This window comes from Natrix helvetica, assembly GCF_964273705.1.
Source record: "Natrix helvetica genome assembly, chromosome: 16".
Taxonomy (NCBI): Eukaryota; Metazoa; Chordata; class Lepidosauria; order Squamata; family Natricidae; genus Natrix; species Natrix helvetica.
The window spans coordinates 1,072,419-1,083,761 of record NC_138563.1 but is presented as its reverse complement, the minus strand read 5'-3'; the positions used below and the strand labels follow the sequence as shown (position 1 = coordinate 1,083,761).

The 11,343-nt window shown below is 54.0% G+C and overlaps 1 protein-coding gene across 4 annotated transcripts; it reads right to left on the bottom strand.

The window, feature by feature from the left end:
- Positions 1-95: 95 nt before the first annotated feature.
- Positions 96-10,273, bottom strand: SNX27 (sorting nexin 27). Of its 4 annotated transcripts, none has more exons than XM_081967987.1 (13): positions 9,907-10,273; positions 6,082-6,313; positions 5,681-5,873; positions 5,122-5,186; positions 4,871-4,975; positions 4,324-4,402; positions 3,174-3,352; positions 2,586-2,675; positions 1,925-2,074; positions 1,183-1,311; positions 997-1,062; positions 767-829; positions 96-326 (listed from the first exon to the last, which is right to left on the bottom strand). In XM_081967987.1, exons 1-13 carry the CDS (start codon positions 10,257-10,259, stop codon positions 279-281), a joined length of 1,752 nt encoding a protein of 583 aa, XP_081824113.1. In that variant the 5' UTR covers positions 10,260-10,273; the 3' UTR covers positions 96-278. The 4 variants fall into 4 exon arrangements, with proteins under 4 accessions (XP_081824113.1, XP_081824114.1, XP_081824115.1 ...); XM_081967988.1 differs by having other exon boundaries at positions 1,003-1,062; XM_081967989.1 differs by having other exon boundaries at positions 3,189-3,352.
- Positions 10,274-11,343: the final 1,070 nt, after the last annotated feature.

Here is an 11,343-nt window from a genome sequence, read left to right as displayed (position 1 = left end):
GGTGCCCCCTAACCTTGTTCTGGATCATGGTGGCCTCCCTGCCCTCCCTCCCTCCCTCCCACCCACCCACCCGTGCTTAACAGGACATTCACGAATGGAATTAATATGAGTTTAATACAGTAAACCGTTCCCCTCTTTCTTTCTTTCTTTCTCTCTTTCTTTCCTTTTCTCCTCGTTTTGAAAAGTGTTAATTTTTTGTTTTCCAGGAAGGGTTTTTGGGGTGGGGTGGGGGAAAAAAAGGGGATAATACGCTTTTCGGTCGGTCGTCCGAGGCGGTTTCAAGTCGCAATGTCTCGTTGCTCTGTCCGCATTAACTGGAAGATGTTCTGGGAGAGAAAAAGAAGGAGGGAACGAAGGAAAGAGGCTGAAAACGAGTGTTCTGACCTAGGCTTCCCGAGACAGTAAAAAGCAGGTGCTTAGTCCCCCAAACCCTCTTTTTATTTCAATGGCTGTGAATTACGTTCATTCACAGCCCGTAATGAGTCCCAAATAGTTTGTAAATAGTCCGACAGAAGTCTGCCAAAGTCTTTCGGGATGAGGCTGATAAACACCCACCTTTATCTCCCTTGAAGAGCTGCCAAAGACCTAATTGGCAATTAGCTTTGCAAGGCTCCTCCGAAAAGTGGGACACCAGGAGACTGTGAGTTCTAGTTTTGATTTAGGCATGAAAGCCGGTTGGGTGACTTTGGGCCGATCACCAGGAGCCAGGGAGTTCCAGTCCCACCTTACACATGAAAACTAGCTGGGTTACTTTAAGCCTTCTCACCTTGCTGCAAAGACTGTCTTTACTGCAATTCTTGTTGTCCTTGTCGGTGGCGTCCTCTTCCACCTTTCAAAGGGAGATACGGGAGTAGTTGAGGCAGGCCAGGCGCAGGGAGTTCTGGTGCCAAGAGCCCCATCTTCCGCGGAAGGCCTCGCCTGGCTTCTAGGGAGGGAGGGGAAGGGGTTCCCATTGGACGGCAACCGCCCTCCCCACCCCCTCCTGGTCCTCCCCACCTTCACCTCCTTCCGCCACTTCAGTTCGCAGAAAATGCGTTCGAAACACTCGTGCATGTAGTTGAACTGCAGGGAGAGAACAATCCGAATTCAGGGCCTGGGGCTATAGCCCAGCCCCTAGCCCAGCTCCTTCCCCTTGCCAGGGGTCTGGGACCCCCACCCTTCTGCCGCCCCCTCTCTGCTTACGTAAGGGGTGAAGATTTTGACCCATCGTGGCTTCTTCTCTCCCCGGGCGTACTCGAAGCAGAATGCCATCCCTTCTTCGTCCGTGTCCCATCGCTGCATCTCGTCCCATTCGAAAGCTATGACTTGGTTCTGGAAGGATCCCGGCGGCATCAGTGCCGGGTGCGAAAAGGGGCGTTCCCACCACCGCAGGGATCCAGAGGTGGGGAATGCTGGGGGATTGGAGGGCCCGTCCACACCAGGGCTTCCCAACTTTGGGTGGACTTCAACTCCCAGAATTCCTCAGCGCCAGCATGGGGAATTCTGGGAGTTGAAGTCCACCAGCTTAAAGTTAATCTACAATGTGGGCAACAACCCCCTGCCTAGCCAGTATATCCACACTTAGATCCCTTTTCTCCCATTCCCATTCTGAGTAACAGAATAACAGAGTTGGAAGAGACCTTGGAGGTCCCATGGTCAAGCCCCATGGTCAAGCAGGAGACCCTACAACGGCTGTAGGCGGGTGGGCAGGGCTACAGTAGGTGTATAATACGCGCCCAAATTTTCACCCTCTTTTAGGGGAGAAAAAAGTGCACTACGAAAAATACGGTATATTTCTCCTCTTGTTTTCTACCCTCTCCTCCTCCTCCTCACCTCTTAGGGTGGGAGCTTTGTCTCCCTGCCTGGATTGATCTGGAGGGTTGGGAGGGGGAGGTTGGGACCCACCCAACCACCCGTCCCCGTCCCCGTCCCCCCCATGGCTGACCTCGAGCTGGCCCTCCTCGGTGCAAGCGTGGAGCTTAAAGTGCTGGATGCTGATGGCTGTGATGACGTGGCCCTTCCGGCGAGAGTCGCAGGAGCAGTGAGGGAAGACAATCTCATTGTAGCCCTCGCACGTCCGCAACATATTCAGGTACTGTTGGGAGGAAAGGGGGGGGGGAGGGAGAAGGGGAGGGGAGTCCAAGTTAGCGCTCCGCAACAGGCAGGGTTGCAACTTAAGACAAACACAAAGAAAAGCGATTTATTTGGGAAATGTATTTGCCGCTCGCCTCCCGCGGGTGGTCTTTGAAATACGACTGCAAGCGAGCCCCAAGCTTCTGTTACTGAGTGAGAAAGGAAGTGAGTTTCGGCCCCACCCATTGCACCACCTTTTTGTTGAGGCCGCTTGGAGGTTGGCCTGTAGTAGGGTGACCTCCAAGCGGCCTCAACGACTCTCAGAGAGAGTGCCAATGACTCTGCAAGGAATAGAAATCCTTCCGTTCTCCACCATTCCGCCAGAACCTGAAGAAGCCTCTTGAATGAGGAGCGAGACCTCTTCAAGGAAAAACAAGAAAGCCCAGTTCCTTTTGAAATACAGCACCTTTGGGGCAACCATGGCCTTGGTGTCCCAGACTCTCCAAAATCTCCGGAAGTGGAGAAGACCTTACCATGACCATTTTCCTCTGCTCGCCGAGCTTCTGCAACTGGTAGGACTTCTCCTCGGCTTTGATGTAGCCTTTCTTCACATCGTCGACCGCCTGGGGTGGGGTGGGAAAAACATGGGGTCAAGGGACTTGTACAAAAAAAGGGGGGTTTCTGCTTTCCTACAACCCCTCCTTCCCCATGACTGATTCAAGCTTCTAGTCCTCATGGCGGAAGGGTGCCCGATCAAAGTCAGAAGAGCTGAAGAGGGACGAAGGAAATAAACGCTAAAGGAAGGAGAAGATCCCTTAAACTTCCTCTGGCTGGTGGCTGCCCCCAGTAGGAAGACTTGTTCTGCTCCTTCCCCCCCATTCTTGATCTCCTTGATGGGGGGGGGGGGGGAATCACTCGATCCTCCTTTGAATCTAGAGGGCTTCCTGAGAGGGTCCCCCGTAGGAAATAGGGGGGCTTTCGCAGAGGGATCCGCCCTTTGCTTCCTCGTGCTTCTGCTCCTCCCGCCCGGATCCCTGAAACGAGACCACTAGACGTCCCCCCCCCAGGAGGGGACGCCCACGCCTCGTAGGAAGGGGGAGGGGGTTGTAGCTGAGGGTCACCTGAAGGCATCCCACCTGGTGGAAGAAGTAGGTGACGGCCAAATCGTTGTCGTTCAGAAGAATCTCTTCCTCCGTCGTGAACAGCCACTTCCGAATCGTCAGGCAGGTTCCCGGCACGGCCGAGGTGTAATTTTGCACGTAAAGCTTATGGGGGAACTCATTGGGTGCCAGTTTCCTCACTGGGGGGGGGGGGAGGAAAAAGTGAAATGGCGTTGGCGGAGGAGAGTCCCAGAGCAGGGGGGGCTGGAGGGCAACCGCCATCTTCCTGCCAGCCTGAATGGCACCTCATTTCCCCCCCCTCCCTCAATAGGAAACATGTCTTTATCTACTGATGTGTAGGTTAGAATTTTGTCCTATTAGCGCATTTTTCGGACTATAAGACACACCTTTGTCTCTCCCAAAAGGGGGTGAAAACGCCTGTGCGTCTTATAGACCGAATATTGCAGAAGTCCCGGCCATTTTTCTGGCCTCCACACCGCTTTTTTGGGCTTATTTTTGGCCTTTTCCACCCCGTTTTTCAGGGGGGGGGGTGTTTGTCCATTTTTGAGGCTTTCTCCGGCCCGTTTCTAAGGCTTTTCTTGGCCCATTTCTTTTGGGAAAAAAGAGCCAAGAAAAACTTTGGAAACGGGCTGAAAAAAACCTAAAAAACAGGCAACCCACCCCCTCAAAAATGTGCCACAAACGTCCCCAAAATGTGCCAAAAAAGCCTCAAAAACTGGCTGAAAAAAAACCTCAAAAATGGGTAGAAAAAAGGATGGAAAAGGGCAGAACAAAGGCCCCCCCAAAAGAGCCGAAAATGGGATTGGCGGATGCCAAAAACCTTATTTTGTTGTTGTTGTTTTCGTCTTCTAAATTTAGGTGTGCCTTATAATCCGAAAAATACGGCATTTTGTAAATAACCAAAAAAAAAAAGGGGGGGGGGGCGCAAATGTAACTCATATTCCTCCCTCCTCCTGTTTCCCCCAGGACGGCAGCCCTGTGAGGTGGGCTGGGTTGAGGGTGAGGACTGGCTCCAAGTCACCCAGTTGGTTTGCATGGCTGAAGGACCCCCCCCCCTCTGGGGGCTTCCTACTGGCAACCTTTCTAGATGTGGGAGGGGGGGGCTGGGGGGGCAGGAGGGGGGCCTGCTGTGTAAAGGATGGATCCTTACCGAAAGAATGGTTGATGACTTCAAACAAGGCAAAGTAGTTAGCGGTGCTGCTATCCATCCCCACCTTGGAAGTGACAGCCTGGACAGAAACAGAAAGGGACAGAGGGAAGGAGGAAGAAAATGGAAAGGTAACGGAGGGAAAGAAAGAGGCAGGAAGGAAGGAAATGGAGGGAAGGAGGAAGGAGAAAGGAACGAAGAGAGGGATGGGGGACATGCAGGCAGGGAAGAAGGAAGGAAGGAATAGAGGAACATAGGGAGGGAGGGAGGATTAGAGGGAGAGAGAGGGAGGGAGGGGATGGAAGAAGGAATGGAAGGAAGGGAGGGATGGAGGGATGGAGAGAATTAAAAAGTAAAGAGGGAGGGAAGAAGGAAGGAAGGAAATGAATTTTAAAAACCGGGACGTTTTGAGAAGCAAAACCCCCAAAAAGCCAAATCTCCTATTAGGAGCTTCTGTCCTTTGGAGAGCAAGTTCCCTCCTGCGCCCCTATCTTCTCTAAAGCCCCCGAGAAGCCCCCCCCTTCCCAACCCCCGGAGGACCCCCTCCTACCTGGTAGACCTGGTCGGTGGTGCTGTTCTTCTTCACCCGGACGGTCCCAGTCGTGAGGTCGGGAAGGGCCACCCGGAGCTCCACGTCCGACACCCCATTGAAGTTCTAGGGGGGGAGGGAGGTAGAACAGCCCTGAGGAAGGCCATCTCCTCTTGGGGTTGGAAGGGGGGGGGGGAAAGAGTCCCTTTTGGTCCACCCAGGTGTGGGTGGGAGTGACCGCCCGGGAGAGCCCGCCCTCTGACCGGACCTACCTCGTCCGATTCCGAGAGGAATTCTTGCATGACGTCACTCTCTCCGATCACACGGATGGAGCACACTGTGGGAGGGGAGGGGAGGGGAGAGAAAGCAGAGCTGTGAGTGGGGGCCTCGGGTGGGGGGGGGAGAGAGAGTCGGGGGGCTGAAAGGTCTGGGCCTTTCCCCCACACATCCAGGAGAAAACAAGAAACAAGAATTCCAATGGCCCTTTTCCAATTAAACTTCCCAACCAGATTATTATTATTATTATTATTATTATTATTATTATTATTATTATTATTATTATTATTATTATTATTATTATTATTATTAACCACACAATTCATAACCAATTCCGTTGCATACATGATGTACGACGACAATAAAGGCTACACACAGTCAGCCAGATGCTCAGTGGGAGTTTGGCATTCCCGTGCCCCTATCAGGTCCTTCCCAAGGACCGGGGATAAGCAGATGTGGAGGATGGATGCTGTTATTACAGATATCCTCACAGTATGAAAGCTGCCTTTTGCATTATTGTACACCCCCCCCCCGCCCCCAAGGCCCTCCACATACCCTTCTCTAGGTACTCCTCCAGGCCCCTCCTCCGGGCGTCCAGCTGCTGCTCCGACAGGGAGAAGGGCCATTTCCCGGGCAGGCGAGGGAAAGTGAAATTGGCAAATTCCCGTTTCAGGTTATGGTGCAAGATGGCAAACTCCCGGTAACGCTTGGAGCACAGCTGCCTGCCGGCCATGTAAACGTTGTAAACCTAGAAGAGGAGAATTTAGACACACCTTTATATTCACATATACAAGGAAGGAAGAAAAAGAGACCACGGGGGGGGGAAGGCTCGCAGGGCAGGTGATTCTAACAGAATGACAGAGCCGGAAGGGACCCTGGAGGTCTTCTAGTCCAACCCTTGCTTGAGCTGGGGATCATCCTTCTTAAAAACCTAAGAGGGCCAGGCTGGCACTTACCACGAACTTCTCCCCGTTCTGTTCCACGTGCTTGTAGGTGGGGATGGAGATGGGGACGGCCTGCTTCTCCGTGTAGTCGTAGAAGGACTGGCCCAGGGAGTCGTCGCCGGGGTCCAGGCTGTCGGCCTCGTGTGGGGGCACCGACAGGACGGTCAGGATCAGCTCCTTCTCGCCGGCTCGGATCAGGTCCACCACCTGCTTGTGGGTGGCCCCTTCCACGTTGACGCCATTTCTGGGGGGGAAGAAGAGGGGCGCCGTCAGGCCCGGGGGGGAGGGGGGGGCTGACAAGAGGGGCCAAGGCTGGACTGCAGTTTGGGGGGAAGAGTTGGGTGAGCAAGCCACGAAAAGCAAAAAGGAAAAAAAGAGGGGGGGAAAAAAGGCTGGGGAATTCTGGGAGTTGAAGTTTCCACCCTTGTCAAGTGGCCAAGGTTGACCGAGCTTGATTGAGAAGGTTATACGGGCAGTCCTCAACTTACGGCAGCTCGTTTAGTGACCGTTCGAAGTTAGAAAAAGTGACTCAGTTTTGTCACACTTATGACCATGGCGTCATCCCCGTGATCAGGAGGGAGGGAGGGAGGGAGGGAGGGAGGGAGGGAGAGACATCGAGGAGATATAGCAAGAGACAGGAAGGAAGGAAATAGGGAAGGAAGGAAGGAAGGAAGGAAGGAAGGAAGGAAGGAAGGAAGGAAGGGAAGGAGAGAGACATAGAGGAGATATAGCAATAGAGGAAGGAAGGAAGGAAGGAAGGAAGGAAGGAAGGAAGGAAGGAAGGAAGGAAGGAAGGAAGGAAGGACAGAAGATATATAACAAGAGATAAATGAGAGATAGAGGATATATTAGATAGATAGATAGATAGATAGATAGATAGATAGATAGATAGATAGATAGATAGGGACAGATAGACAACAGACAGACAAGGGATGGAGGGAGGGAGAAAGGAAGGAAGGAAAGGAGAGAGAGAGAGGATATATAGCAATAAAGACAGAAGGGAAGGAAGGAGGGAGGGAGGGAGGGAAAGAAGGAAGGGACAGATGAAAAATACAGATGATAAAAGATAAATGATAGAGATATAGAGGAGAGAGAGAGAGAGAGAGAGAGAGAGGAAGAAAAGGAAGGAAGGAACGGAAGACAGATGACAAGAGATCTGAAGATACACCCAGAGGGAGAGAGGGATGGGAGCCTTCAGCCCAAGGGTGCCCCCCCCCTCCTCAGCCCTGGCACATCCCGCCAGTCACAAGGGAAGGGAAAAGCAGGAAGGAAACTGAGTCAGGCCCTGTGTTCAACTCTTCCCCTTAGCCGGGCGCCCTCACTTCCTCCGCGCAGCGCATGGGGCTGAGGGAGAGGCATGTGACAGTGGCGCCTTCAGCCCACCCACCCCCGCCAGAAGCCTGGCTGCAAGGTGAGGGGAGAGTGCAACGCCTACAACCCCCAGAAGCCCCCGGGGCTTGCCAACAGGAGCATGGAGTTGGGAGCATCTCATTCCTAGAGAGGGAGGCTCTCAGAGGTTTGCCTGTCACTCAAGAAAAACCAAGCCAATCTTCCTTTTAAACGTGTTCAGAACTTTCCGGAGCGGTGGACTTCAACTCCCAGCCTGGGGACGATGGGAGTTGGAGTCCACAAGTGTTAAAGTGGCCCAGGCTTTAGGAAATGCACAAATAAATGGCATAAATTTACAGATTGGTGCGTAAAAAGGTCCTGCTTTGGCTTAGGAGCTCCCAAGGATGAAAATGCCCCGTGGCTGGAGAATTTAACTGCAGGCAGTCCTCAACCTACGACCCACAATGGAGCCTCGGATTTATGCCACTAAGCGAGACATTTAAGCCCTATTTTAGGACTCCTTAAAAGTGCCACACCAGCGTTTTACTCCAACTTCACGCTAAGAGCTCCTCCGTCCCTGCAGATAATCAACCTGGGACTCAGCAAAAGTTTATCTTATCTCATTCCTTTCGCCGACAACACAAGGAAGGCAGGTGTGTGTGTGTGTCTGTGCGCACACAAACACACACAAACACACAAAGGGCAAAGGAGAATCTGTGAGGCTGGAGTGCTGGAGAGAATCAAACAAATTGCTATTTTAACCGCTCCAGGAAATGTCACACAGCAAGCAAGGAATGAAAAAACAAAAACAAAACCACAACGGACTACTGTTTTGAAACTAAACAAACACACACACACACAGGCACCACAAAACGGAAACCGAACAAAGGGAGGGGCGTCACGGAGGGAACTCGGGGACGAATCCGGCTTCCCAAGCGTTGTCCGCCCAGAGAGTCCTTGGCTGGCCTACGCAATTGTGGGTCTGCTTTGTTGTGTAGTCAGAATTTGGGCTAGGGAGCTATGCAGGCAGCGCTTGATTGACAACGCTTGGTTTAGCGACCGTGCGGAGTTAACGACGGGGCCGAGAAGTTGGGGAAGGGACTTGCGAGCGTTTTTCACATTTACGACGGCTGCAGCATCCCCGTGGTCGAAATTCGGGCGCTCGGCGACTCATAGTTACGACGCATCGCAGCGCGCTGGAGGGTCATGCAATCCCCCTTCCACCTCAACACGCAAAAGCTCTCGGGGACGACAGCCCCTTGCACCAAGCATCAGCCTTCCCCCCCAAGGCCGGGGACTACCACACCCATCATCCTCTGCAGCTGGTGGGCGTGAAGCTTCCAAGCATATAAGAGGCCAAGAAAGGGGAAATGAGGCTGCTTTAAGGGCCTGCAGATTTTTCCACCCTGCCTGGAAGGATTGAGACGGTGGCCGGGCAAGGCTTATGGGAGTTGTAGTCCCCGGTCGACAAGCGAGCAACGAGGGTTCCCTTGTGCTAAAGAATTGTGCTGAGGTGGTGGGAACCATGGGAGGGGCAGTCCATGCCTTCTGGGAGGATGGATGGAGAAGTCCAGCTGTGCACAACCACATAAGGGGGGGGGGTGAGAATGGGTGCTGTAGTCCACTCCTTATTCTGGGTCGGGGTGATGGGAGGAGCAAGCCCTTATGAAGGTGGGGCAGATGGGCGCTGTAGTCCTCTCCTCCTCCTGGGCCAAGATTCATGGGGAGGCTATGCACGAGGGGGGGAGGGGGGAGGATACACCCCGTGAAGGCGGGGAGGATGGGTTCTGCAGTCCTATCCTAGGCTAGCATGGATTGGGAAGTGATGGATGATGGGAGGGGCACACCCTGCGAAGGTGAAGCAAATGGGTACTGTAGTCCTGGACAAAGACTGACGGGGTGGGGATGGATGATGGGTTAGTGTCCCGTGAACATGGGCTCTGCAGTCCCGTCCCGTCCCCCCATCCAGGCCAGGACTGGAGGCTAAGGATGATGGGAGGAGAGGCACGCCCCACTTCAAGGCAGGGAGGATGGGCACTGTAGTCTGGACCAACATGGATGGGGAGGCTAGGGATGACAGGTTAGGGTCCCACGAGCATGGGCTCTGTAGTCCTTCCCTCCACCCGGGCCAGGACTGGAGGTCAAGGATGATGGGAGGAGAGGCACGCCCCTTGAAGGCGGGGAGGATGGGCACTGTAGTCTGGACCAACATGGATGAGGAGACGGTGCCTGTTGGCTTATAGTCCCAGGCGGATGGGCTCTGTAGTCTCCCCCTCCTTCCTGGCCGAGGGTGACGGGAGGAGGGCCACGCCCCTTGAAGGCGGGGAGCATGGGCAGCGTAGTCCTGGACTGACCGTGCCTGATGGGTTAGGTTCCCAGGCGGATGAGCTCTGTAGTCCTCCCGGGGGCAAGGGTGACGGGAGGAGGGCCACGCCCCTTGAGGGCGGGGAGCATGGGCTCTGCAGTCGCGGGGGGAGGGGGAGGGGAAGGGGATGATGGGCTACTCACACCTCCAGGATGCGGTCCCCCTTGCGGACCCCGGCGCGCTCGGCCGCCCCTCCGCCCAGGACGGCGCTGACGTGCTGCAGCGGCGCGTAGAGCTCCCCGTGGATGCTGCGCAGCTGCCCGCCCTCGCTGACCTGCCCGCGCACGTTGAAGCCGTAGCCGGACTCCGACTTGACGATGCGCACCACGCGCGGGCCCGGGGGGGCGGCGGGGGCGGCGGGCAGGGCCGGGGGGGCGGGGGCGGGCGGCGGCGCCGGGGGGGGCGAGCACGACGGGACCCCCCCGCCTCCCCCGCCGCCCCTCAGCGGGCCCGGCAGCACCGAGCGCGGAAGCCCCTCGCCCGCCTCCTCCGCCATCTTGGCGCCGCCGCCGCCGCTCCTCTCAAACAGCGCCCCCCCACGCACGCACGGACGCACGCCGGCGCGCGCATGTACGGCCGGCCACGCCCCCTCCCCCCCCCGCCCTCTTCCCCTTTCTGCCGGCTTCCGTAGCCGGCCCGGGCCCCCTCCCACTCACCCGCACACCCACCCAGGGGAGGGCGCATGCGCGGCACTGCCGCAGCGGTAGGAGGCTGGAGCGTTGCCTCTCGCGCGGTCCTTGTGCCCGCCGGATTAAGGCACCTGGGTTAGATGTCTCTCTCTATAGATTTCTCAAGTCCTAACAGGTTCATGGTAGAACTGAGGAAGCTTCCGGGAGCAGAAGCGAAACGTCTTCAAAAAAAAAAAAAGATCCCGGATGAGAAAGAGGTCTTATAGGTGTGTGATAATGAGTATGTTAAGCACCAATGTTATATTTAATTTTATACAAATATAATTTTATAAAATTATAATATTTTATAATTAAAATATGGTTATATTTTAGGTTTTGTGTGGCAGAGAGAATGCCAGGACGGTTGCACCATGTACAATGTTTTTGTTTTTATTTTGGGTTTTTTTTTTCTTTTTAACCAATAAAACAAATATATATATATATTCCTGCAAAACTTTTTCCTGCTTAAAAAAAACCCAAGTTCTCAACCTTGGCAACTTTGAAGATGGGTGGACTTCGATTCCCAGAATCCTCCCAAGCAGGTAAGTAATAAAACCACCACCCCTTTTTGGCTAAATAACATGGATAGGATTGTTCTTAGCCACACACTAGGAGCCATTCCGGCTCAGTAAATAATTATCATAGAATAAGAGAGTTGGAAGGGACCTTGCAGTCAAACCTGGTTACAGAATCAAACCCATTTTAAAGGCTCTGGAACACACGGAATCTTGGAACTCATCCCATATGGTTTTGATTGTCCTTGTACAAAATACAACAACATTAGTTGCATGAATGTGAATGCTCCAACACTGGAAGTTTTTAAGAAGAGGTTGGATAGCCATTTGTCTGAAACGGTATAGGGTTTCCTGCCTAGGCAAGGGGTTGGACTAGAAAACCTCCAAGGTCCCTTCC